This window comes from Bos taurus, chromosome 16 (genome assembly GCF_002263795.3).
Source record: "Bos taurus isolate L1 Dominette 01449 registration number 42190680 breed Hereford chromosome 16, ARS-UCD2.0, whole genome shotgun sequence".
Taxonomy (NCBI): Eukaryota; Metazoa; Chordata; class Mammalia; order Artiodactyla; family Bovidae; genus Bos; species Bos taurus.
The window spans coordinates 50,239,225-50,265,876 of record NC_037343.1 but is presented as its reverse complement, the minus strand read 5'-3'; the positions used below and the strand labels follow the sequence as shown (position 1 = coordinate 50,265,876).

The 26,652-nt window shown below is 54.2% G+C and overlaps 1 protein-coding gene and 1 long non-coding RNA gene across 2 annotated transcripts; one reads left to right on the top strand and one right to left on the bottom strand.

The window, feature by feature from the left end:
• Positions 1–1,085: 1,085 nt before the first annotated feature.
• TTC34 (tetratricopeptide repeat domain 34) lies at positions 1,086–25,873 on the bottom strand. The gene is made up of 9 exons (XM_002694179.6): positions 25,705–25,873; positions 23,985–24,808; positions 15,904–16,738; positions 14,030–14,255; positions 12,690–12,894; positions 11,868–12,034; positions 6,812–7,082; positions 5,805–6,019; positions 1,086–2,932 (listed from the first exon to the last, which is right to left on the bottom strand). Exons 2-9 carry the CDS (start codon positions 24,763–24,765, stop codon positions 2,405–2,407), a joined length of 3,228 nt encoding a protein of 1,075 aa, XP_002694225.4. The 5' UTR covers positions 24,766–24,808; positions 25,705–25,873; the 3' UTR covers positions 1,086–2,404.
• LOC132342477 (uncharacterized) lies at positions 1,664–4,514 on the top strand. Its single transcript, XR_009490868.1, has 2 exons — positions 1,664–1,747; positions 3,376–4,514. It is a non-coding gene; the product is annotated as an uncharacterized lncRNA (long non-coding RNA).
• Positions 25,874–26,652: the final 779 nt, after the last annotated feature.

The following is a 26,652-nucleotide window of genomic DNA, read 5'->3' as shown; positions in this document are numbered from 1 at the left end:
TAGGGTCACAGAACTTACTTTAAGTATTTCTGTGGTTAACTATACAAACACATTTCCTGATTTTGAAAAACCCTTGCATTCCCATGTATGTTGCTGTCGAACATTTTGTTGAATTCAGGTTTGTTGGCACTTCATTTAGTGTTTCTGAACTGATAATTTGTAAATGAAATGGGTTTGTGGCTTTCATTTGATTGAGATTATGCTTTCTAAAAAAAAAAAAAACTTGGAAGGGAACTATATTTGGTATTTTGTAATAAAAAACTATAATGGAAAAGGATAGAAAAAAAGAATACATATACATATATACGTGTAACGGAATCTCTTTGCTGAGCCCCAGAAACTAACACAGTATTGTAAATCAACTATCCTTCAACAGAAAAAAATAACTTGGAAGCTTTTCTTCTTTTCCTTGGCTGTGAAGGAGTTTAAAGCAATTACGAGCTGACTGTTCTTTAAAGGCTGGCAGATCTCCCCGACACCATCTGGAACTGGAGCTGTTTTGGGGGAAGCTCCCTAACCACCTTCTCTTTTCCCTCCGCGATAATTGTCCTGTGCAATTGTTACATCTACTCTGGAGTCAGTTCAGTTAAATAATATTTTCCCGGGAACCAACACATTTTATCCAGGTCTTCAAATTTATTTGCACAGAGGTGAGAAAAGTGATGTCTTATGATTCTTTAAATTTCCTGTGTGTTGTTTTTACTTCTAAAAATTTTGTGGCTTTGTTCCTTTCCTGTCTTTCCAGATTAAGTCAGATACTGGTTCATCTGTTTGATTTTCAAAGAACTGTATTTTGGATTTTTGAGTTCTTTCCCTTTTCTATTCCCAATTCATTAACTTCTGTTTCCTGTTATTCATCCCTGCCTGTTAATTTCCTCTATTTCACTGTCCTTTTTAAACTCAAGTTTAGGATGCACTTCATTTTGATTGGCTAGTGATGCACTCAGGATGTGAACTTTCCTCTGGGCACTGCAACTCATAGGGGCTCCCCTGGACTGCTTTTTTTTTTTTTTTTAACTATTTTTCCAATATTCTCCAATTCCAGTTTTGATTTTTTTGGATCCAAGAGGTGTTTCACCTGCAGGGAATTTTAAAACATCAATTTACATCTTTATTGTCTTGAGAATAGGTAATGCTTTCTGTACCACATCATAAACATTTCTTGGTAACCTCAGATTTTGAGAAAACAAGGTGCAGCCTGTGTTCTAGGGGGACAATCTGATTTACACTGAAACCACCTGATTATTCTGCCATGATGGAGGCCATCCAGGGCCTGTGAGTTCTTGTCCACTTGGGCGCCATGGCAGGAGGCTGGGATATGGCCTCACGTGGACCTGCAGATGTGGTAACGACCCCCAGCCCATGTGGAAGTGGATGGGGAGGACTCAGGGTGGGGGTCTCTGCCAGCTCAGCAGTGAGGAACTGGGGGGTGGGAGACTGGTTGGGGGCTCTTCCAAGACCATCAGCTCCTGGGAAGCTGTGGTGAGTCAGGCATCTGCAAGCTCACTGTGATGAGCCTGGCCTTGAGTGGACAGAGGAGGGCAGGACATCTTGGGGGGAGGAGAGCAAATGCACCCTCTGTCCCTTGCTTTACTAGATGGCCTGTCCAGCAGTTGTGTTCGTGAACAGGAGAGAAAAACTGCACAACTCGGACCTGGCTTCTTTGAAACCAACAGCAATGGGACCAGGGCTGGACTTCTCCACTCCCTCCAGGAGAAGTTTTCCAAGCCAACTGTGGTGGGAGTGGGTAAGTTTAATTATGTAGGAAGCACCTTTACATCCGACAGGAGATCAGATGCCAAGTAGATGCCTGGCTGCTCTGCTCATTGGAGGCCCCTTGGGGCAGGTGTCTCTGCTTGGCAGGGAAGGGAGGCCATATCATCCTCCCAAGGTGCTGGCTTCCCTGGAGAACAACCTTGATGAAAGCATAGGTTTTGGGCCCAGTTTGAGAGTTTTTTGCCTTTGAGGAGCTCCAGGCCCTGCAGGACACCTGGCCAGAGGTCAGGCCAGGGTCAAAGGCTGCTCCACATCTGGAGAAGGGTTTCCTGGGCTGGCACCATCTCCCCAGGGCTACGAGGGGCCAGCCTGAAACCCACTCAACCTGCAGGTCCCAAGCCAGGGATAAGGAACAGGACTTCTCTCTGAGGCCCAAGAGGGCCAAGAGGGCCCCAGCTTTGAGGACCAGGTCGCTGTTCAGGGAAGAGGCTCTGAGCTTCCTAGGATGGTTGCTCCAGGCAGGTGGGGAACTCTCTCCTCTGCTTCCCGAGGCTGGCCATCTGCCAACCCACCCAGAACTAGGAAGAGGGAGAGGGTGGGGGAGCACCTCCTCAAGCAACCTCCCCAGGGGCTGGTCGAAGAATGATGATGACAGGGTGGCCTCACAGCTGGGCCTGGGGAGTGCTGGTCAGTAGAGCCGGCAGCCAGAGGACGCCTCCCTCCGGATTCTCGCCTTCAGCCTCTTCAGGCCGCTGTGCTCTGGGTCCAACAGCAGGCCGGCCTCTGCCACTGTCCAGGCCTCGCTGTAGCGTTGCTCAACTAGGCAACACCGCGCCTGGCACAAGAGTATGTGGGAGGCTGGAGCCCGGCCTGGCCGCTCCCACAGGCTGCTCTGGGCCTGGGTGGGTGCCAGATGGAGGGCCTGGGCGAAGGCCCCTGCAGCCCCAGCCTCATCCCCCAGAGCCAGCAGCAGGCGGCCCCGGGAGCAAAAGTCCTCCACCTGTGTCTGGAGGTCGCTGTCCCTTGAGCCCTCTCGGAGCACGTGGTCTAGGTCCCCAAGTGCCCGGCTAAACTCCCGCAGCTCTGCCAGGCAAGTGGCCCGACGGCGCAGGTGACAGGTGCTGCTGCCACCTGCCAGGATGGCCAGCGAGCAGTAGCCCAGCGCCTGGCGGGGCTGTCCCAAGTTTAGGAGGGTGTCAGCTTCCTGGACTGCGGCCTGCACAGAGGGGATGGAGGGAGGGAGGTCAGGCCATCCCCTCCGAGCCCTGCACAGCCAGCCGCTGCTCGCTCCCCCATGCAGATGCTGTCTGCTTCTTCTGGGGGGTAGTGTATGGAGGCACAGGGCAGTGACCACCCCCTTGCAATCCCTTCACCCTGCTTGGGTGTCCTCCTGCTTCTCACAGCCCTACTGTCCCACCTGTGGTCCCAGCTCCTCTTACCTGGGTGACCTCCTCTCTTCCCTCTGCTTCTCCCCCTCTGATGGGGCCTCGGCCAGCCTCCCCCCTCCCCTGGGATGGCTGCCCAGCCCCAGGACAGCAGCGAATGCCCTTCAGCCCAGCCTGTTCCCGGAGCCCCCTCCTGGACCCCAAATCAGAAAGGCAGGGTCTGCTCTGTGCTAGCGCTCTTCTCACTTCCCTAACCAACTAGCCACTCCCGCAGGCCCAGTGGAGCCAGAGTCAAGGCCAGGGAGACACTCTCCAGGCGCCCCCGGTGTGTCCAGGAAGGCTGTGGTGGACTCACCCTCTGCTCATGGATGCAGCAGGGCAGGACCAGAGGTCAGAGGGCGCTGTCCATCCTAGCACTCTTTCCCTGGGGACTGCTGGACTGAGGCCCTGGCCGCCCCCGTCTGGGTGGAGCAGCTCCAAGGGCCAATGCCACCCCTCTGCCCCCCAGGCTCACTTTCCTTTTTTGAGTGTACAGGAAGCCCATTCTTCAAACCTGCCAAAATGCCTTACCTCCCCTCGCCAACTGCCCCGGATAAATCCGCTTGCCTCCCTTGGCTCCTCCTGCTCTCAAGAACCCATAGTGGCTCCCCAAGGCCTGATGGGGAACAAACCAGATGCTGCCTCTCCCGCTGTCCCTCCCTCTCCCATGCAGTCAAGTGATACCAACGCCCCCGGCCCCCGCCTGTCCCCAGGAAAGCACAGTGCACCCAGCAGGTGAGCGCGTGGTCTTGTCTTCCCGGCCGTGCCACAGAGGATCGGCGACTCTATCTCTCAGTGCAGCGCCCTCTCTACGGGGGAGGTCAAGAGCATCAGCAAGAGAGTCAAACCCTCGCGCGGCCCAGGGCAAGTATTCCATTTCTTCTTGCTTCACCTACGGCTTCTGCGAAATAGGTGTGGAAACTGACAAGGCACCACCAGCCGCGCAGGCGTAGTACCGCCGGAAGCGGGGCGCCACTACTTCCGTCTCACTTCCTCGTTGGCCCGCGTTGCCCAGCAACGGCCCAGCATCTCAAGAATTCTCGCTGCAGCGAAACTGGTCTCCAGGCGGCCAGGCCCAGCGCTCATCTCCCGGCCCAGCCCTTCTAAGAACTCGAAGACACACCTTTGCCCAGCCTTGTCTTGTGAACTCCGAGACCTCAACCTAGCTCCCTTCTCCTAGCTCACAGCCCTCCTCCCCTTCCTCTGGGATCTGAGACTCTAGCCCAGGACCCGCCTCTGAGATCTCTGGGCTTCTCAGCCGCCCCTCTGGTTCTCGGTCCTGGTAACACGCTGCTTGGTCGGCTCAGGGCTTCTTTGATAAGTTCTTTGACTTCCCTTGTAGCTCAACTGGTAAAGAATCTGCCTGCAATGCGAGAGACCTGTGTTCGATCCCTGGGTTGGGAAGATCCTCTGGAGAAGGGAAAGGCTACCCACTCTAGTATTCTGGCCTGGAGAATTCAGTCCATGGGGTCGCAAAGAGCGCAAAGACACGACTGAGCGACTTTCACTATCAGTTTTGGCCTGCTCAGCACTACAAGGGCCGCCCCCCTACATTGCCCATGGCTCCCTTAGCTCTTTCTGTCCCTAATGCCCATCCAGCCAACTTCCATACTGACCCCTCGTTGAAACCCCTAGTGTGGTTCTGTTTTCCTGATGGACCTGGAGTGACAGAGCCTGTGGAAGCATAAAGAGGTGAAATTCTTGCCCCAGGTCGTGCAGGGGTTCTTGACTGGCCTGCTGATGCTCTTGGCTTCTACCACCTACTGGTCCCTTCACTGCCCACCCCGTCCCCTGCTTCCTCAAAAAATAAAAATTAAAAAAAAGGGTTAAATTCAGCCACTGCAGGGAAATCCATTCTGCTGTCTGCATTCCCCCAGTCCACCTCCTGTACCTGCCTGGCTGCTTCTGCCTCCAGCAGGTGAAGGGAGGGGCCCTTCCCTCTGTCCCCACCCTGAGCCTCTCATGCCCCTTCCCCTGTACTCCACACCAGCTGCATTTTGATCACCTGTTTCTTGAACACTCCCAATTCTTTCCTGCCTCCAGTCTTTTGCCTTGGCCTCTGTATTGCCACGGCAATGTCACCTCCAGAGCTGCCTCACAACCCCACTGCCCTGTCTCATGGTCTTCCTGCACTTTCACCCTCTGAGGTGAACCCCCCCCCCACCACGGTGGTACCCCCTGAGATGCGAGGGCCATGGTGCTGGCAGTGGCTCCACCCAGGGCCTGATGGAATGTGCTCTTACCTTCTTGTTAAATGAGCAGCCGAAGGAAAAATCCCCTACCCAAACAGCCTCAGCCCAACATCCCTTCAGGGTCCCCTTCAGTTCACTAAGGGTTCACCTGCTTGCTCTCTGGACGGATGTCCCTCACATGGCCTGACTAGGGGGTTGGGGCAGGGTTCCAATGAGGGCCAAGTGTTCCTGCCTCGCTCAATCTGGCTCTGAGGATGCCGTCCCCTCCCTCTTCTCAACCCTGAGTCAACTTATATGTTTTACACAAAAAAGACACCCTGGGGGTGTCAGGGCTTGAGCTGGCCAGACCGAGGTGCCTTCTGATCAGGTACAGGGGGCTTGCAGGGCTGCACAGGGCCCTGGACCTGGGGGTCTCACACCTCAGGTGCTGGAGAAGGGCTGGGCTGGGGACTCCGAGGGGTGCTGTGCCCACCTGGGTGAGGCTCTGCCGCTCCGAAGCCTCCAGGAGACACAGCAGGAAGCCGAGGTCCTGGGCATCCATCTCTGCAAGGCACTGCAGGTCCTGTGCAGCGGCCACCACATCCCCCTTCTTGAGCCGGAGCAGCCCACGCCGGGCGCGGGCTGCCTCTGATGGAGGGGTGGGGTGCAGGACTTTTTGCAGATGGGCACCGGCCTCCTCAAAGCTGCCTGTCAGAGATTGGGGAAGGACAGTCACTGTGGGGCTGGGGCGGTGGTGGGGGGCGGGGGGACACAAGTAAGCTCACTACAGCATTTCTTGCTCAGCGCTGGCTCTGGGAGTGGCTGGTTAATGGAAGGCCTTGGTCCCAGAAGGAAGGAGCAGGGAACAGAGGGGCAAAGTGATACCTTTCACCTGATGACTGAGCCCCCCACCAAGGGGGTGTCATTAAATTCTATGACCCCCGGGTGGAGCAGTAGGACTTGGAGTTCCCTCACCATGGTCACTCCAAGGACCTGCTGTCTCTCCTGAGTAGGGCTGCATGGGATCAGAGCAGCCTCTGGGGTCCCCAAAGGCCTTGGTGGGGGTACCTCACAGGCTTAGAAGTGATGATGACATGCCCGGGAAATGCAGGTTGCAGAGAGAGCTCCCTGTTCAATTTAGCGCTGAAATATTCTCAGGACTTTGCAGTAAAGACCAATGTTTTGGTACATGTGGGCCTAATACAGTCTCGCCCAGAACCGGGCAGTCTGTAAACTTCTGAATAAATGCATGAATTAAAGAGGAGGCCTAAGCATCTGAGCCTTTCACAAAACCCCACATCATGGCTTCATCTCATCTCCCAGTGGACAAAGCTGCACAGGGGACCCACATGGGAACAGGGCACAAGTTCTGGGACTCAGGGTGGGAGGTACCTTAGACGCCACTGAGTCCAGGGTCTCTTTCTCCCATTTTACAGGAAAGAGTTCAGGATGGGAGGAGTAGGGACGATGTTCACGTCCCGTGTCTGGACAGACACATACCCACCGCAGCGAGCGCATCTGCCAGGAGCATGTGCCAGAGGGGCTGCCTGGCATCAATTTCAATCAGTGCCTTCCCCGCAGCCAGGAGGTTCTGGGCGTCCTTGTCACTGAGGCGGGCCCCTGTGTCCGGCAGCTGACTCAGGAGGGCCCGGCAGCGGGAGGAGAGGCTCTGGGTGATGAGGGCCTGGGCTTCTGGCTTCAGAGAGCGGATCTCGGGAACTGCAGTTTTCGGGCTGAGCCTCAGAGCGGAGAGGATGTCGTCCACAGCCTCCTGCAAGGGGAGGAGGGCAGGGTGGGTGGCAGAAGTCATCCCATATTTGTGTTCCTCTCAGTGCCCTAGTGTTGGGGACACCAGAACGGGCAGATGGCCCAGTCCCTGCCCTTTCACCATGGGGTGAGGGTCAGTCAACAGGAGGGCCTGTAGGGTAAGCTGTCAAGGCAGCATGTGGCGAAGTTACAGCAATGGTATCAGAGTTCTGGACAGGGGTGATGGTCTGGAGCCCCAGAAGGGCCATGCTGATCAAGAATCTGCTATGGCACAGAGTGGGGTTTGGGCTGGCAGCAGAAGGGCCAGAGGCCAGGGGCTGAGTCTGTAGCTCGGAGGTGAGGAGGGGAAGAGGAGTCTGGAGGCCCTGATGGTGCTGTGGAAGCACATGAGGTCCGGTGAGGCTGGGCCCTTTAGGAGAGCCTTGACCCCGGTGAGTCATTTGCATCTGACCTCTGACCTGGCCAAGAGTCCAGAGCCATGAAACCGCCCTCCAGTCCATCCTCCTGTTGGTTTTCTACTTGTCCTTTTCTTTGTACTTTGATGTCTTTCCCCCTCCTTTTCTACCTTCTTTTAGGTTAACTGAAAAGGTTTATTATTTTATTTTAGTTCCTCCTTTAACCACTTCACTCTGCCTCTTTTTGGGAATTCCCTGACTGCCCTGAGGTTAGGACTCTACATTCTACTTCAGGGGGCACAAGTTTGATCTCTGGTCAGGGAACTATGATCCTGCAAGCTGCGCTGTGGCCAAAACAAAAACACAACACAACAAAACAAGAAACTCTGCCTCTCTTTAACACTTTCTAGCTGTTGTCCTATAGGTTACAAAGTCGCTTGCTCAGTTGCTCAGTCATGTCCGATTCTTTTGACCCTATGGACAGTGTCGCCAGCCAGGCTGCTCTGTCCATGGGGTTTTTCAGGCAAGAATACTGGAGTGGGCTTCCACTTCTTCCTCCAGGGGATCTTCTCGACCCAGGGATTGAACCTGTGTTTCCTGCGTTTCCTGCATTGGCCACTGAGTCACCTGGGAAGCCATAGGTACAAAATGTGTCTCTAGAAATGGCATAGCATCGTCTTCTGGCTTCCACCGTTTCTATGAGAAGTCAGTCATTGCTCACACTGCTCTTCTGTTGCTCAGTTGTCTCCGACTCTGCAACCCCACGGCCTGCAGCACGCCAGGCTTCCCTGTCCTTCATCTCGCGGAGTTTGCTCAAAGTCACGTCCATTGAGTTGGACTGTTACTGTTGTTCTACTATATGTAATATTTCTTTTTCTCTCTGGCTGCCTTGAGTATGTTCTGTTTATCTTTTGTTTTCAGAAATGTGATCAAGGGGTGCCCAAGCGTGGTTCTGCTTTGTGTTTGTCATCTTGGGATTTGTTGAGCTTCTTGTAAAATTTTTGGGCATTATTTCTTCAAATACTTTTACAACAACATATACATATATTAATACAAATACATGCACACATATTTGTCCCATTGTTTCTCCTCTGGGACTATAGTTTTACATATGTTGGACTTCTTGGTATCATCCCAGAGGTCACTGAAGCTCCCTTCATTAAGAAGAAAATCGTCTCCCCCACTCTGTTCTTCAGACTGGATAATTTCTACGGATCCATCCTTAACTTTACCAACCTTTTCTTTGGCAGTTTCCAACCAGCTGTTAGGCCCATCTGGTAAATTAAAAATTTTAGATACACCTTTCAGCTCCAGAATTGCTACTTGATTCTTCTCTATAGTTTCTGTTTCTCTGCTACGATTTTTCATCTGTTCATTCATTATGAAAAGTTTTCCTTGATGTTCTTCACATGTTTATAATCCCTGTTTTAACACCCTTATCTATTAATTTCAGGAGAAGGCAATGGCACCCCACTGCAGTACTCTTGCCTGGAAAATCCCATGGGCAGAGGAGCCTGGTAGGCTGCAGTCCACGGGGTCTCGAAGAGTTGGACAGGACTGAGCGACTTCCCTTTCACTTTTCACTTTCATGCATTGGAGAAGGAAATGGCAACCCACTCCAGTGTTCTTGCCTGGAGAATCCCAGGGATGGGGGAGCTTGGTGGGCTGCCGTCTATGGGGTTGCACAGAGTCGGACACGACTGAAGTGACTTAGCAGCAGCAGCAGCTATTAGTTTCAACATTTGCACCATCTCAAGTTCTGTTTCTATTGAGTACTTAGTTTTCTGATTATTGGTCACATTTCCTGGTTCTCTGTGTGTTCAGCAGTTTTTTGATTTGGGGCTGGAAGTTGTGGATAGTACATGGTAGAGTCTGGACTATGTCACCGTCTCATAACGGAGGTTGTGTTTTATTCTGGTGGCTCATTTTGGTTCTGTTAGATTTGGTTTTGTTCCTTGTGAGGGCAGATCCATTTCAGTTTTGAACTTAGTCCTAAAATATGACCTTGACTTGGCCTCCCTCGTGGCTCAGTGGTAAAAAAATCTGCCTGTCAAGCAGGAGACATTGATTCGATCCCTGAGTTGGGAAGGTCTCCTGAAGAAGGAAATGGCAACCCACTCCAGTATTCTCACCTGGGAAATCCCATGGACAGAAGAGCCTGGCGGGCCACAATTCATTGGGTCACAAGAGTCGGACGTGACTGCAGTGACTAAAAACATGACCTTTACTTAGGACATGGTCTCAGCTGAGTGCCTAAGGTATTCAGAAAAGTCTCTACTCTGGTGGGGTCAGGATTCCAACATCTCCTGCCACCTGTGAGCTCTGTGGGGCCCCCACATGTGCAGATCAGTTCAGACAAGAACCCACCTGGAATCCCATGAAGACTTCGCCCCTCTGCATAGCCCCAGTTTCTCCATTGCCCTTCGTTGCAAATTTTAGCTACTGCACCAGCCAGGAATCCCAGGCTCTGCCTCCTCAGCTCAGCAAGCCGACTGCCCCACCTCCTGGTGAGTAACAGGAAAGGCTCCCCAGGCAGAAAGTCAGGTTATTGTGGGGCTCCCCTGGGGCTCCCCTTTTGTGGTTTCCCGTCTCTCAGGGATGGCAGGTCTTCACTGTCTGTTGTCCAGGGCCTGAAGACAGTTGTCATGTATTTTATGTAGGTATTTTGTTTTCAGAAGCCCAGTATCTATTACCCCTTCTAGCCACACACTTTAAAAGTCCAGAAATGGAGTTCTCCTGGAGCACGTGTGTGGGGGACAAGGTCTTAGAGAGACAGAGTCCTTAGATGGCTGGATGAAAGTATGGTCCTCTCTAATCTTCCCTAGACCATGACCTGGATCCTACCTGACCCTGGTGCTGGCCAGTGGTAAACCTACTGGCTGGTTACCTTTGCAAGGAAAAAGTCCAATTCTGTGCTGGCTCATGGGAATTCCAGCTACCACCCATGGAGCCCTCACTGAGGACCAGGCACCAGGCTGAATGGGGCTTCCCAGGGGGTGCAGTTGTAAGGAATCTACCTGCCAATGCAGTAGAGGCAAGAGATGTGGATTTGACCCCTGGGTCAGGAAGGTCCCCTGGAGTAGGATATGGCAACCCACTCCAGTATTCTTGCTTGGAAAATTCCATGAACAGAGGAACCTGGCAGACTATAGTCCACATGGTCTCAAAGAGTTGGACATGGCTGAGCATACTCGCAGGCACCAGGCTGAGTATCTGACAGCCTTGAATAAGCACTTCTACCTCACGGCTGAGGATCTGATGACCTTGAACAAGCACCCCCCGCCCCCATTTTACTGATGTTGAAACAAAGCTCAGAGATGTTTCAGGATTTGGTCAGAAAGTTAGAGGTAGGGGAGAAGGGTTCTGGATTCTGGACCCTCGCAGGCTGACTCAGAGCTTCTCTCTCAGTGAAAGGCTGGAGGGCTTGTGGGCACTTGGCCTCAGCCCATCTCCAGGAGGAGGAAGTCCGGGGGTACAAGGTGGGGTAGCCTCTGCTTAGAGATGTTTCTGAGGCACCTCTCAGAGGAGCTGGTGGCATGCTGGGAGCACCCAGGGGCGCGGTTCCAGGGGTCCGCCTCTTGGCTGAATCCCGTCTCTGAGAACACAGGTGCTTTCCCAGCACAGGAAGGGCCCTGCAGAGGGCTGGGTTCCCAACCACACGTGCGTGCCCAGGCTGGAACAGACACCAGGTGCCAGTGGCCTCGGGGGAAACGCGATACCCTGGCAGGCAGAAGCACCGTCTGCAGATGCTCTCATTCCAGTGGTATCTTGTATGGATCACTTTTCCTTGTCTTCTGGGACTCCAGTCCTTAAGGAATTCAGAAACCTGGCAGGCTGGTTACCTCTGGGTGTACTTTGACCCAGCGAAGCATCAGAGCAGACAGTTGGTTTCAGTTTCTCACCCATGACATCGCTCTTGGCTGCAAAGTGCCCTTGTCCAGGGCTGTTTGGCTGTGGCTGCCTCTGAACACAGCTTCTCTGTGGAAAGTACCTGCCCTGGGCCTGGCAATGGACTACCTCCCACCCCTGCCCCTGCAAGCCAACAACCCGAAACCACAGGTCCTGTATAGACAGCTGAGGGTGGCACCCAAGAGGCAGCCAAGGTGTCTTTACTCTAAGGTGGGGTCCCCCAGTAAGCCCGAGGCCTTGCATATCTATCCACACTGATGGATGCTGGGAGCACAGGGACTCTTCAGATGAGAGCGACAGGCTACCTGAAACCATGGATGTGATGGTGAGGCTCCGGGAGCCCCAGAGCGGGCGGGGTTTGATGCATGTGTCACACTCGATGCCTGGCTCTGCGTCCTCTCTCCTGGGGGGCTGAGAAGGAGGGCAGTGCCTCTCCTGAGTACCACCACCTGCCCTGTCCCAAGTGGGGGGCGTGGGGCCGGTACCTTCTGTTTATCCAAGGCCAGGTGCAGGAGTGCCCGGCCGCACAGCGCCTGTGCGTTCCCCGGCTCAGTCCTCAGCACGGAGGTGAAGTCGAACATGGCCGTCTTCTTCTGGCCCAGGAAGCCATAACAGCGGGCTCGGGCAAGCAGGGACTCAGTGGCCTGATTTCCTGAAGGAAGGGGGCATGGCATCAGAATGTGACCTCTGCCAGGCACGGCCAGGTTCAGCGTGTCTGCCCTCACCCAGCAGTTTCTGCACCCACCCTGGTGCCCAAAGGGTTGGGGGAAGGGGTGCGCCAGCTCTGGGGTCACCTGGGGAGCTCACAGACTGCTGCACACCAAGACACTCTGGGGAGCAGTCTGGATTGGCCTGGGGGCCCTGGCTGTGGAACATAGCCTGGCTCTGGGAGCCCAACCCAGATAGGTGGTATCTGGGAGAGTTGGTGGACAGTCCGAGGGGACTTCCTAGAAGAGGGGGCACTGCAGCTGCATCTGAGGTGAGATGAGGGGAGGTGGATCTGAGCAGCTGGTCATGGAATGGCTGCAGGTGTGAAAGTGCCAGCCTGGTCCCCCTACCCTCAGGGCCTGGATGTGTGGTATGGAGCCCAGGATACAGGGGAGGGTCCCAGCTCAGGCCCCAGCTGGCTGGGCCTTCTCCTAGACCTTAGCATGAAGGTGACCAGGAGTCATGAAACACCTGTGAACCAAGCATGTGCTCAGACCGCTGGTGCCTGACAACACCCCTTCTCCACACAGCACAGGCTCCCCTTATCCCCAGGTACCTGGCAGGATGGGGGTGGGAGGAGGGGGCCGGGAGGCTCTTACCTGAGGCAAAGATGGCCAGAGAGAGGTAGGCGATGGCCTCCCTGGTGTGGGCCCCGCCCTCGGCCCCTCCCGGTCGTGCCCGCAGGATGGCCAGGGCCCTCGCGTGGCAGTGGCCCCAGAGCAGCTGCCTGTCCTCGTGAGAGAAGACGGCCAGGGTGGACTGGAGGCAGGCCGTGTCCCCGGACTGGACCACCTTTTTCACCAGCTACAAGGGAAGGGGTGTCACCACTGGGTCCTGTCTGAGGCCCGCCCAGACAGCTCCACCCCTATCCTCCACGTAGGGGAGTGGCTCAGGGAGGCGGCTTGCAGGGGCGTGGCAGGCAAAGGTGTGGCTCATGGGGGCGTGGCTCTCGGGGGAGGGACTTCGGGCTGGGGTGGGGGTGGTGGTGAGGAGGGGTGGTGGTCTTAGCCTCCTCAAGCCGCGCCTCCTCCTCCATGACCGGCAGGCAGAGATCTGGCCTTACGGACCTGCGCACGGCAGGTCTGAGAACTTCAGGGAAAGCGGGCTTTCAAACTAATAAAGTGACAGAGGCCCGGGGAGTCCTTCAGAAGGCACCAGGAGGGATCCTGGGACCTGCCCCTGCTCTGGGCGGAGTGCGTAGGGAGGGGGCAGGACATAACTTCACAGAAACCCACCCGATGCTGCCCCTGCCTCCTGCACATGTGTGGACGCCGGTCCCAGAGCAGGACAGGCAGGACCAGAGCATCCTTCCCTCCCACCCTTACGGCCCAACTCAGGGCGACCAGAGCCCAAAACAGGCCAGAGTGGAAGAAGGAGGCTGACAGGTTCCACAGCCTTGCCCCAAAGTCTGACATCTCTTCCCTGGGAACATGATCTTCTGCCCTCACAGGACCTGAGGGAGGCGAAGTCACACCGCTCCTGGGAGTAGAGTGGTCTCCGAGGGAGGAGAGCAGGGCTGGAGAGTCTGGGGGCTCCTCCACCCTGGGACAGGGTCACCAGCAAGCCTAGTTTACTTGGGAGATTTGGGACTAAGCTCCGCTGACACTCAGCTCATGGCTTTTTCTTCATAACAACAAAAGCAAATACAGAGCGCTACTGCATGATGGAGGTCGGCTGGGCCTTGGGGTACCTCCTGCAGCTAATTCTCATGAGAACCTGAAAGGCCAGGGTACAGTTGAGGAGACTGAGGGTCAGAGAGATGAGGACCTGCTGGAGGTGGCAAAACTGGGGCTGAGACAAGCTGTGCCTGGGGCAAGCTGGGGCTGGGACAAGTCTGGGTGCAGGGTGTTCAACGAGGGGCCAGTGGGGGCCTGGTGCCCTCCACAGCACTGTGCCCTGTGTCGAGCTGCCCTGCTGTGGCCTGCCGGGGCCCTCTCACCTGGTTGGCATCGTAGGAGAATCCCCTCCGGAGCTGCAGCAGGGCCAGCCGCGCCAGCACAGGGGCCGCCTGAGGCCTCCGGGAGAGGGCTGCCAGCAGGGCCTTGTGGGCGTCGTCCAGGCGGCCGAGGCGATACAGGGCGTCAGCTGCCAGGAGGCGCGAAACCTCATCCTCCGTGTCCAGTTCCATCAGAAGCGTGGCCAGCTGGTGCACGCCGTGGGCATCCCTGTGGAGAGAGCAGCTGGGGGAGAGCTGACCCTTCCCTATACCTCTTCCATCTGCCCAGGAGGTGGGCTGCAGGCAAATCCTACTTCCTGCACCTTGTACAGGCAGCTCCCTTCCTGCTGCATCTCAGAGACCAGGTTTCTGCTGGAGGGTGCCTGCTCACTGGCCGCAGAGCCTGGAGCTGCCCTTTCTGACCCTCTCCCGGCCTATGGGGCAGGCATTTCACAGATGAGGAAGTGAGGCTGTATGCTGACCCCCAGCCCACTCTGCCCCAGTTTTCTTTTCTGCAAAAACAGGTAACAGTGTTGGGCTTGCAGGGCTCAGGTGTGTGGTCTGCAGAGCTAGATAACGCACAGGCGGCACTTGGAATGACCCCGGGGCCCTCTTGGGAATGAGCTTGAGCTCCTACTGGGACACAGCTGGAGCCTGGAATTGACGGTCCCCAAGACAACAATGGCACCCCACTCCAGTACTCTTGCCTAGAAAATCTCATGGATGGAGGAGCCTGGTAGACTGCAGTCCATGGGGTCGCTAGAGTTGGACATGACTGAGTGACTTCACTTTCACTTTTCACTTTCATGCATTGGAGAAGGAAATGGCAACCCACTCCAGTGTTCTTGCCTGGAGAATCCCAGGGACGGGGAAGCCTGGTGGGCTGCCGGTCTATGGGGTCACACAGAGTCGGACACGACTGAAGCGACTTAGTAGTAGCAGCAAGAGAACAGATATAAAGGGCCCCAAATCTCCTACAAGAAAATTCCTCCTTACCAGCAAATCAAAGCGATGCAATTGAAGGAACTGGGGCCGAAGAAGCCAGTGTGTGTGTGTGTGTGTGTCTGTGTGTGTGTGTGTGGTGTAGGGATGAGGATGCTGACATCAAACACACCAGGGGCCCCCCAGCTCAGTGTTGTTAGTTTTGCTAAAATACCTTCTCACCACCTCCCAGCAACCAGAGAAATGCCAATCAAAACATCTGCAGGTTTACCTACTGGGCTGCTGAAAAAATTTGCAGAAGGAGCATCAGGGCTGGAGCGTGTGGCATGATTGGCAGGTGGACAGCTCCAAGGTCAAGGGCCTCACAGGGAGCTGTGCCCTCTGACCCCAGAGCTCAGCTTCTGTTGAATCTTTAGGGCAGACTAGTCCAAGACTGGATGTTACCTGGGTAGCATTATAACTAAGAGCAGAGGAGCTGGGAATACCCGAAGCCCTGATGGGATGTTCACAGGATGAGCTACCAGGCTGTCTGAGAAAGGTAAGTAGCAGCAGAAGAAATGTTCATGATCCAGTGAGTAAAAACGTGGGTTATATTTGCATATTGAGCACAAATTCAGTTTTGTGAACTCTATTTTATATGGACAAAGAGAAACAAGGGAATGCAAACAGTGTGATGCTGGGTAAGTTCTGTTTTTTTCATTTCCATTTTTGAGTTTCTGATTTTCTAAGTGCATAATGTATCTGCCCTTTGGGACCAAGGATCCAAGATCTGGGCCCCAGGACTAAACCCCCGACCAGTGCCTTAGGGAAATCACCCAGCAACTCCCTGCCTCTGTTTGCTCATCTATAAATTAGTACTGCACACACCCCGACTACCTTGGAGCAGACCAGAATGAAGCAGCAGCCCCAGGTGGGTGTGCGGGGCTAGTGTTTACCCTTCCTGCACAGCGCGGCTGTCTGTCTCCGCGGCCTTAGTCCGGCGGCCCCGCCAGCTCTTGGGTCGTGGCTCTGGCCTCCCCTGCAGCATCTTGCGGCCCTCCTCGCGTAGCACGGTCAGGAGCAGCCCCCGTTGGTTCCAGGGCACGTAGGTCTTGGTGACGAGCAGAGTTTCCTCGGGGCCTAGGCGGCAGGCGGTAACGTAGTCCAGTGCGCCCAGGAAGGCGCTGCCCGCCAGCACTCGCAGCAGCCCGCGGCCGCACAGGGCGCGCACGCAGCCGCTCAGGTGCGGCGGTCCCAGCTCCACCACCGCCTGGAAGTCCTCCTGAGCGCTCCCTGAGTCGCCAGAGTGTAGCGCGCAGAAGCCGCGGAGCGCCATCAGGGGCGCGCGGTCCCCGGCGCGGTCCGGGGTGCGCGAGGGCCGCAGCAAGCGCTCGCACAGCGCGCGGGCGCCCGCCGCGTCCCCTGCCAGCAGCAGGCACTCGGCCAGTCGGGCGCCCAGTGCCGGGCGCGCCCCGGGCGGGGCGACCCGACACAGGACCCGGAGCGCGCGGGTCACCGGAACCAGCAGCTCACGGCCAGAGTCCTCGCGGAGCTCAGGGCGACTCCTCACGGTCTCCTGGAAGTGGGAGAAGCCCAGGTCCGCAGCCTCCTGCACTTGGGCGTGCAAGCGCTCCCGGTCCCCGGCGGAGAGCACGGCCTCGAACTGCCTCCGAGCCCCCGAGGGGCTCTCGCGGAAGGCCCAGTGCAGGTCCCGAAGCAGGTCTTGGGCCCCGCTGTCTAAGAAAAAGGTCGCTGCAGCGCGGGTGACCAACAGGGTGGCCAGACGCTCACCTGGGGAGAGAACAGAGGCGTTGGTCTGTCTGTTGGGCCATGTCCTCCAGGGGAGCCACCTGTAGACTCCAACCCTCCAGTGGAGGACCCTCTGAAGCATCTCATGCCAAGCCCCTGGAGTCTCTCAGTGGCCAAGGACACGGCATGAAGAGGATGAGGGCTGTCAGAAGGCTGGGAGCTCCTCCGGCAGTTCCTGGCCTATAGAATACAGGTTCAATAGTTGTGGCACACAGGCTTAGTTGCTCTGAGGCATGCAGGATCTTCCTGGATCAGGGATTGAACCTGTGTCTTCTGCATTGCCAGGTGGGTTCTTTACCACTGAGCCACCAGGGAATCCCTGGGTCAATTTCTGTTGACTTCTTTATCTCCTGACTGTGGCTCACCTTTTATTTTTGTTTCTTTGCATGTTTAGTAATTTAAAAAATTGTACACTAGACATCTGGTTGATTTTTTATAGAGACTCTGGGTTCAGTTATGTTTCTTTGAAGAGAATTGAATTTTGTTTTAGCAGGCAATGAGTGTTCATTGGAAGGACTGATGTTGAAGCTGAAACTCCAATACTTTGGCTACCTGATGTGAAGAGCTGACTTATTTGAAAAGACCCTGATGCTGGGAAAGATTGAAGGCAGGAGGAGAAGGGGATGACAGAGGATGAGACAGTTGGATGGCATCACCGACTCAATGGGAGATGAGTTTGAGTAGAGTCCAGGAGTTGGTGATGGACAGGGAGGCCTGGCGTGCTGTGGTCCATGGGGTCTCGAAGAGTCGGACATGACTGAGTGACTGAACTGAACTGAAACTGGCTAGGTTCAAACTCCAAATTCTGTCTTCTAAAGTGGGCAGCAGCTGAAAATCCCATTTAGTTCTTGCAGCTTCCAGCTGTTGCTTTTTCAGGCAACCCAGTCTCTCCTGTGTGTGCAGGTCAGTGGACAGCCAAGGATTTAAGTGGATTTAATATACAGATTTAATCTCCTTTCAAGAAGACCAAACCAGTCATTCTTAAAGGATTAACCTTAAATATTCATTGGAAGATGCTGAAGCTGAAACTCCAATACTTTGGTCACCTGATGCGAAGAGCTGACTCACTGGAAAAGACCCTGATGCTGGGAAAGATTGAAGGCAAGAGGAGAAGGGGATGACAGAAGATGAGGTGGTTGGATGGCATCACTGACTGGGTGGACATGAGTTTGAGCAGGTTCTTGGAGTTGGTGATGGACAGGGAAGCCTGGTGTTCTGTAGTCCATGGGGTCATGACTTAGTGACTGAACAATGAAGGACAGCAATACATGGATTTGGGGTCTTATCTCTTTTCCTCCCTGAATGTGGCTCTCTCCTTTTTAGGATTTCCCCTCTAACTTTGCAACTACTTTTTTCATCCCTAGTTTCTGTCATATGACATCTCAAGTGAGTAAAATGGCAACTTTCTGTCCTACATGGATTGAGGAGTCAAAAGCTGCAAAACTACAAATCTCACCTTGTGTAATCTTCATCTTTTAGGGTCAGTCTCTGGTTTCTGCCTGCATTTGGTCATTGTTCAATTGCCAAATATTTTAACTTTATATTTTGCCCCAATTTTATAATTATCTGTGGGACACACAGTTTAGTCCAGCTGCTGCTGCCGCCGCCACTGCTAAGTCGCTTCAGTCATGTCCGACTCTGTGTGACCCCATAGACGGCAGCCCACCAGGCTCCCCCGTCCCTGGGATTCTTCAGGCAAGAACACTGGAGTGGGTTGCCATTTCCTTCTCCAATGCATGAAAGTGAAAACTGAAGTCCAGCTAGTTCAACATTATTGAAATCCAGAATCTTTTATTGTTAGATTAAAAAAATTTGACAATCTGGTGGTGAGGGGATATAACATGCTATAATGTTACCACTGTTCTTTTAATTTTCATCTTCCTGATTGCTGGTGAGGCTCATTTATTTAAAAATACTTTGCTGCCAATCTGGTGGGTAGAGAAAGTGGGATCTCATTGTTTTAATTTGCATTTGTATCATTACTATGATGTTGAATATTTTCCACATGTTTATTAGCCATCTGTGTTTTCTCTTTTGGGAAATGCATTTGCCAGTTCTTGTACTGATTTTTTCTCCCTTATGGATATGTAGGAATTCTTCAAATACTCTGGGTACTCATCTTTTATCCTCTGAATATTTTGCAAATATTTTCACTCTGTTGTGGATTGTCCTCTCATTTTCTACAATTATGGGCAAAATAGAAGTTTAAAAATTTCAATTCAATCAAATGTATCAAATTTTTCTTTATTGTTTCCATTACTTTTGCATCTTAAGAAGCCTAGCTGTACACAGAACCTTAAGATAGTCTCTCATATTTTCTTTTAGAAAATGTAAAGCTTAGCTGTTAACATAATTCACCTGGAATTTACCTTTTTTTTGCATGATTTGAGGTAAAGAATCAGTACTATGCATTGAATCATGGTCCTCTTTTTTTCCCCTGTAGCTTTGCAATGCTCACTCTCATATATTAAGTTCCAGATAATTATAGGTCTGTTTTTGGCCTCTCTAATTTGTTTTATTAGTTCATCTATTTCTTAAGTCAGTATCTTTCTGTATTGATTAGTATGCTGCTGCTAAGTCACTTCAGTCGTGTCCGACTCTGTGCGACCCCATAGACCGGTCAGCCCACCAGGCTCCCCTGTCCCTGGGATTCTCCAGGCAAGAACACTGGAGTCGGTTGCCATTTCCTTCTCCAATGCGTGAAAGTGAAAAGTGAAAAGTGAAAGTGAAGTCACTCAGTCGCGTCCGACTCTTTGCAACCCCATGGACTGCAGCCATATAGCTTTGTATTAACTGGTAGAGAAAATCCTATACCAGTGTCTTCTTCTCCATCTTCATCCCTCCCCACTCCCCTTCTCTTTCTGCTCTTCCTCCTTCTTCTTTGTCTTGTCTATTATTGGCCCTTTGCTCTTCTATCATATCAAATATTTCTATTGGTAGACATTGGCTATCTCTCTGCTTACAGAGGCATTATTTATTCTCTTTTAATAAATGTTTACAGTGTTCTCCATAAAGTCATATGACTCATTGAAATAAATTATTTTCTTTTGCTCCAGTAAAAGGTGTACTGTAAAACCATTAAGCTCCTATTCATTGTTGGTGTCTGTAAACATAAATACTTTTTGTATCTCCTGTTAAATTCTACCCTTATATCTAATACATTTTTGTTGTTTCTGTTGGGGTTTCTACATAGCTAATCATATTGTCTGAAATAATGGTTACTTTATCTCTTTCTAGACTTATTATTTCCCCTTATTGCATTGGCTAGCATCTCTAGTGCAGTGAGGTATAAATGGGGGAGTGGGCAGCCACCACATTCTTGGTTCTAAAATATCACCATTAAGTGTGATATTTTGGTAGGTTTTGATAGATTTTATCTTTTCCAATTAAGTAAGTTTTCTTCTATTCCTGGTTGTTTAAGTTTTGGAGATGTTAAATATTATATAATACTTTCCCCTAATTTATTCCCTAATTTCTTTTTTCTTCCATGAATGAATGTTGTAAATTATATTATTACGGAAACATAACCCTATAAGTCCTGTATTATTTAAGTCAGTTTTGGTTAAAAGATGCGTCAAAAACCAATGCTTTGACTCAGCATGCAGTTGCAGCAGCCACTCTTGCTGTGTAACGAATTGCCACAACACCTAGTGACTTAAAGCAACAACCGTTTTCTATTTGCCATGATTCTTCTTCCATTTGGGCTGAACTGGCAGTTCTGTTGGTCTTGTCGGGGATCACTTCGGTGGCTGAAGCCATCTGGTGGCTTGCCTGGGCAGGCAGGTGTAAGGCGGCCTCGCTCACGTGTCTGGGGTTTTGGTGTTGGCCGTGGGCTGAGCCTCCTTCCCGGTGTGTGCCCTCGTGATTCACTAGTTATCTTCCATGCATGGCACTGGGGAGGTTCCAGGAGGATGGAGATGGAGCCTGGCTTCCAGAACCACACAGCATCACTTCCACTGTTTTCTGCTGGTCCCAGCTAATCTCAAGGCCAAGCCAGCTCTGTTTCCATGCTGGGTGAACCATGGCTATGTCTTCCACCTACCGCAGGAGTTCTTAATGAGGAATCTTGAACAAACAGGAGACGGCCGCCGGGAACTTTCCAAAGATAAGCAGTCAGGGAACTTCGACCCCAGGGAGACGTGACTCTTGTTCTGTGTCTTGTCCTCATGCATCGAATGTCTCTGTATTGTTGTCGCTGTTTAGTGGCTAAGCCATGTCCAACTCTTCGTGACCCCATGGACTGTAGCATGCCAGGCTCTCCTGTCCTTCACTCTCTCCCAGAGTGTGCTCAGATTCATGTCCATTGAATTGGTGATGCCATCCAACCATCTCATCCTCTGTTGCCCCTGTCTCCTCCTGCCCTTAATCTTTCCCAGCATCAGGGTCTTTTCCAATGAGTCAGCTCTTCATATCAGGTGGCCATAGTATTGGAGCTTCCACTTCAGTATCAGTCCTTCTGAAGAATATTCAGGATTGATTTTCTTTAGGATTGACTGGTTTGATCTCCTTGCTGTCCAAGGGACTCTCAAGAATCTTCTCCAGCACTACTCTTCCCTGTATCTCCATCTACTAAGAAGGACTGAGGATATTCCCAAATATGGAAGACTTGTTCAATGTTTCCAGGGACTTTGGATAAGTAGCCTTGAGAATAGAATACATTTGTTATAGGAAGCTACATTTGTAAAAAGTCTGTTATAGCAAAATGCATTCATTCACATAGTAAGCCATGCTTGTGCAGGTGTGATAAGGTGGCTCCCAGTGATGGAAGTGATTTTGGCCTAATTAAGGTGGTGATTTGTAGGGAAGGTTCTCCTGTCCATGTCAGAGCCCAGGCAGGACAGACAGCTTCCTGCTGTCTCTAGGGGGTGGGGAGCAGAGTTTTTCCAGAACATGTTCTTCGAGGCTGCAGCCCATTGGAGGCTGTGGATTTCCGTAGGGGCTCTGTTTTTTTTTTTTTGTGCTCAGTTGCTTCAGTCGTGTCCAAATGTTTGCAACCCAGTAGACTGTAGCCTGCCAGGCTCCTCTGTCCATTGGATTTTCCAGGCAAGAATACTGGAGTGGGTTGCCATTTCCTTCTTCAGGGGGTCTTCCCAAGTCAGGGATTGAATCCAGATCTCTGCATTGCAGGCGGATTCTTTACTGATTGAGCCACCAGGGAACCCCAATACATCCGGGTTGTCACTGGTTCTTCTGACCAACTGGCTATAAATCAGAGGTTCCTCTGAACCCCTCTTTGTTTAGTCGCTCACTCCTGTCCAACTCTTTGTGACTCCATGGACTATAGCCTGCCAGGCTCCTCTGTCCATGGAATTCTCCAGCCAAGAATACTGGAGTGGGTTGCCATGCGCTCCTCCAGGGGATCTTTCTGACCCAGGGATCGAATGTGAATCTTCTGCATTGCAGAAGAGGCAATGCCTCAGGTGCCCACTGAGGCACCTGCAGGGGCTCTACTCGTCATTAAAGTGACAGACCTGCCCCTCACCCGGGAGCTGCTGAACGACCCCAGCTCACAGGCCTCTGTGTGTCTGTGCTTTGGGCACCAAGGGCCTCCTACTCAGGATTCTGTTGTGACTCTGTTGAGCATTTTTAGGTCATTGATAGTAGGAGGACTGCAGGGTGTCTGCTCTGGCATATTCCTAGAAAGAAATCTGCTCACTTTTCAGTTCTGTCTGGTTCCCGTCTCACCTTGGCATCACCAGGAGCCTCACAGGCACACTGGACAGACATGCCCCTCCCCCTCTGCATGGATTGGCAGAGGCAGCTCTTTATCTCATAAACGCAGGTGTCATCACCCTTCGGGCTCCTGAGTTCCCTTCTTCTTGTCCTCCTGTCCCCTTTGCTGGGTCCTCTTTTGTGGGGAGCAGCGTGGTGGGTAGTTAGGAGCACATGAGGGCCAAATTCCAGCCTCTGTGAACACTCTGTGTGCCCTTGGTGGCCCCATCGGTGGAGTGGATATCCTGCATCCAGCTTCCAGTGGTGCTGTGCAGTGCCGTGCACACATGCTTCTCATACCTGAGCAATGGGTCCGCTCACTGAGTGGCAGCTCCTGGCCCCTGCCTCTAGGTGTCCAGCTGCCCTACTCTGTCCTGGGGGCTCTTCCGATCTGGACCATGACCATCAATCTCTTCCAAACACCTTGAGACCATGACCCGGGGATCTCAAGGCTCATGTGTCCAGCTGCCTAACTACACATCCAATTGATGGACTCTAGGAACATTTTGGAAGAACTTAGTGGGTTACTGGAGAGCACTTAGTGGTGACACCATTTTCAGGGTTTGATACACAATTTCACTGAATCTGCCCAGTAACCTTCAGAAATGGGTGTGACCACCACCCCCACATGTGCACAGGGAGGCCAGTGGGTGGCAGGGAGTTGGGAGTGGGGTGGCAGGCTGGTGTGTGGCTCCTGGGTGATCCCAACCACAGCCCCACTACTTCCGGGCAGGAGCAACATCTCAAACTGGGGGTGTCTCCATCCCCTGAGGCCCCCTTTCCTGTCCTCTCTTCTCTGTCCTCTGCCATCCAGCTGCTGAAGGTGAACTCTTAAAGATCTTCCCTGTGCGCACCCCCCGCCCCCGCCCCCAGCCCCTGCCATCACTACATCCGGCCAGTCTTATCATTTCTGTCTCAGTGATAACTCAGACCTGGACCGCATCCAGCCTCTGGCAGTTTCTCTTCTCAGTCTGGCCCCCAGGGCATGTTCTGTGCACAGCAGACAGACTTGAAAAATGCAACTCAGAATACCTCACTCCAGTTTAAAACCTCCCTGACTTCTTGCTGCTCTGAGGAGAAAATCCAAAGTCCTCAGCCAGAGGGCTTAGCCACGGCTACTGCCTTTAGAGCCTTCTGTTGCCCTCTGCCCCCACCCACTACCCCCTACCAGCCATGCTGGATCCATTCAGTGGCATGGACACCCCAAGTTCTTTCTCACATCCTGTTTCTGCTGCCAATCCTTCAGTCTCAGCTCAAATGATGCCTCCTCCAAGAAGCCTTCCCTGACCAGCAGGCTAGAACAGCACCTTGCATAGTCGCACAGTGCTTTCTCAAAGCATAAATGTTCTTTTCTTGGTGCTCTGTAAGGTCAGGGGCCTGTCCGTTTTGTCACTGTGGTGTCCCCAACGCCAGCACAACCCCCTCCCCCACCATAAGCAGGACTTAACCATGCAGTGAAGCGACAGCAGGAGCAACTTTTGACCTAGTCCTTGGCGGGTGTGGAGGGCATGCCTACCTTGGGGTCTGCAACCCGTTGGGGTGGCCTCCAGGGCCCGGCTGCAGGCTGCCCGGCAGTCCTCATACCTGCCATGCTGGAGCAGGGCTTCAGGTGACAGGGTAATGCTCCAGATGCCCTCAGGGTCCAGGGCTGCAAGGAGTCCCTGGCAGTTGGTCACCTGTTGGTTGGCACCGTCCCCAGCCTCCTGATGTTCTGAGATGTAGTCCTGGAGGGCTCTGACCAGAGCAGGGAGGTAGGGCTGCTGATGCGTGTGAACGAAGGCCACGGTCCGGTCGGCGCTCTCCACGAAGGCCTGGAGGTAGTTGGCCACCCCGGTGCGCACCTGTGTTCTGGACAGGACCCAGGCCAGGGCGCGGGTCAGCCGCAACTCCAGGCTCTGCTGGGAGTGGGCGTCCAGCAGGACCCCACAGCGCCGCACCACTTCCCCGTGGTGCCCGTGTGCTAGCAGCCCAGCCAGGGAGTGCAGGGCTGCAACAGGGTGGTCGGGGCAGAGGGTGGCCAGGAAGGCGCAGGCCAGGGTCCCTGTCAGGGAGACCACTGCCATGCCGTCCCAGTGGATGGCTGGTATCTGGCTGTCACCTCGGCACCAGGCCTCTAGGGTGGCCACCACAGATGACCCCCGGGTCTCGGGCAGGGCGGCTCGGACACTCCGCAGGGCCGAGGGAGCGTGGCAGCTGAAGGCAGCCAGATAGAAGGCAGTGGCCAGCGGGGTCTCCCCCAGCGCCAGGTGCTGGTCACCCTCTCGACAGAGGCAGGCCACGAGCTCCTGGGCCGACATCACGCCCGCACCTCCGATGGGCCCATGTCCATCCTCACAGCACCTGGAGGGGGAGTATGGTTAGTGCATAGATGGCCCACCTGGCCTATGGGCCCCCCCCATCCTGCTTCAGGGCTGCCCCCTTCCCCTTCCTACTGAGACCTCAGGGTCAGCGCGGAGCCCCCAAATGAAGACAGGGTGAATTCAGCCACCAACGGGTGTCTGGGGTGCCTGCCCCGCAGGCGTCTCCACCGGGCTGGGGCACATCTCCCAGGCCAGCCCCCAGTTGCTGTCTGCCTCCAGGCCTCAGTTTCCTCCTCTGCAGAGGGGGCCATGACCCCGCTCAGTGATCAACACTCAATGGACATCTGACTTCTGAGTATCCACATGGGGAGGAATCGGGCAACCTGAGGGGTCAGGGACCTCTGGCCCTCACTCCAACTGCTGCCCCTCCTAGCACAGAGCCGCTCAGGAAGGTGGGACCTCCCACCGCCAATCTGGGTCACACAGGCATCCCCTACACCTTCTCAGGGCTCTGAGTTTCCACTGACCTCCAGCCTCAGGACCACAGCCCTGCCCACCTCCCACACTTGGGCAAGGTGGGGGGAGGGGGTGGTGCAGGTAGGGCTGGGGTGGTGAGGGGCACATGGCCAGCTCTTGGGTGGGGTGGGGAGCCATGCTGGTGAGGGGGGCAGTTCTTGAGGTCAGTTCCGGGACCAATCCTGCAGAAGGCCTCTCTCTGCAACCAAACCTTCCCACCTGAAGAATGGCTCAGTGGCTGGGGATTTCTCTCCTGGTTCCCACGTGCCTGCAAACAAGCCCCCCACCTAATGTTTGCTCTCTGACACACACCCAGACACAGACACACACCCGTTGCACACACGCACGCACTCACATGCATATGCACACACACGGCACACACGCAGGTGGCTCCCAACGTGCACACGCGCTCACACTCGCCTGTGCTCCGAGGCTGTGCGGGGTGCGCGGGGAAGGAAAAGGCTCGCCACCCAGACTTGGGGGGCGGACAGGAGCAGGGGCGGTGGATGCGGCTCCGGCGGAGGGTCCGCGGACCTGGGCTCTCAGAAGCGCCGGGGTCGAGAGGGCGGGTCCGTTTCCCTGGAGACTGTCAACAGCCCGGGCGGGCTGGCGGCTCAGCCGCGCCCCCAGCGGTCCGGCGCGCCCCCGCCCCGGACCCCGCCCTCTGTGGCCCCTAGCCGCCGCAGCCAGACCAGGCTGGGCTAGGGTAGGGGGCGTCTGGACGCTGGGGAGGAGCTGCCCACAGTCTAGGACGCACCTCCAGACCCATCCCCACACAGGTGGGGAAGGAGCTCCGCGGAGGTGGGTGGGCCTGGGGGCCCCCGCCACCCCCAGAACTCTGCCTTGCTGCTTCAGTGCCCCTTTCTATCGTCCACGCCCCTCCTGCAGGGTGCTTCTAGGAAAGCGGCCCCCAGGTCACCTGTTCACTTGGGCTCCTGTGGGTCTCCCTCCCTATCGTCTACTCTCTGCTGAGCAAACAGACCAGACCCCCCTCCCCACCACACCCCGTCCCAGCAGAGGGCCTGTCCCCTCCTTGAGATGAGGCCTGGAAGGTGGCCCTAAGGGGCTGTGACATGCCCTGCTGGCCCAGGATCACCTGGACTGTGGTGGAGGAAGGCCGGTAGCATCGGCTGATATTTTAGGAGTTGACGCCCTCCCAGTAGGGAGGGGGATGGGTGGGAGGAGGCAGCAGAGGTGGGCAGGGCAGAGCTGGACTGAGGCTGTTGCACTGGGGTCTGAGATGCTGAACCCTGCCCTGGTGGGGCCCCTAGGGAGGTGGATAAGTTGCACCTCCCTGGAGGGGTGGTCCTGTTTAGGGTGAGGGCCCCTCCTAACTCAACATGCCAAGGTTCCCAGATGCCAGGCTCA

Coding starts and splice junctions, on each gene's coding strand:
- TTC34 (XM_002694179.6), bottom strand. CDS start 24,765: ATGTCGGCCCAGGAGCTCGTGGCCTGCCTCTGTCGAGAGGGTGACCAG. Junction 12,035..12,689: donor TCTGGCCATCTTTGCCTCAG/GTAAGAGCCTCC, acceptor CCCTTCCTTCAG/GAAATCAGGCCACTGAGTCC. Junction 7,083..11,867: donor TGGCCTTGGATAAACAGAAG/GTACCGGCCCCA, acceptor CTCCCCTTGCAG/GAGGCTGTGGACGACATCCT.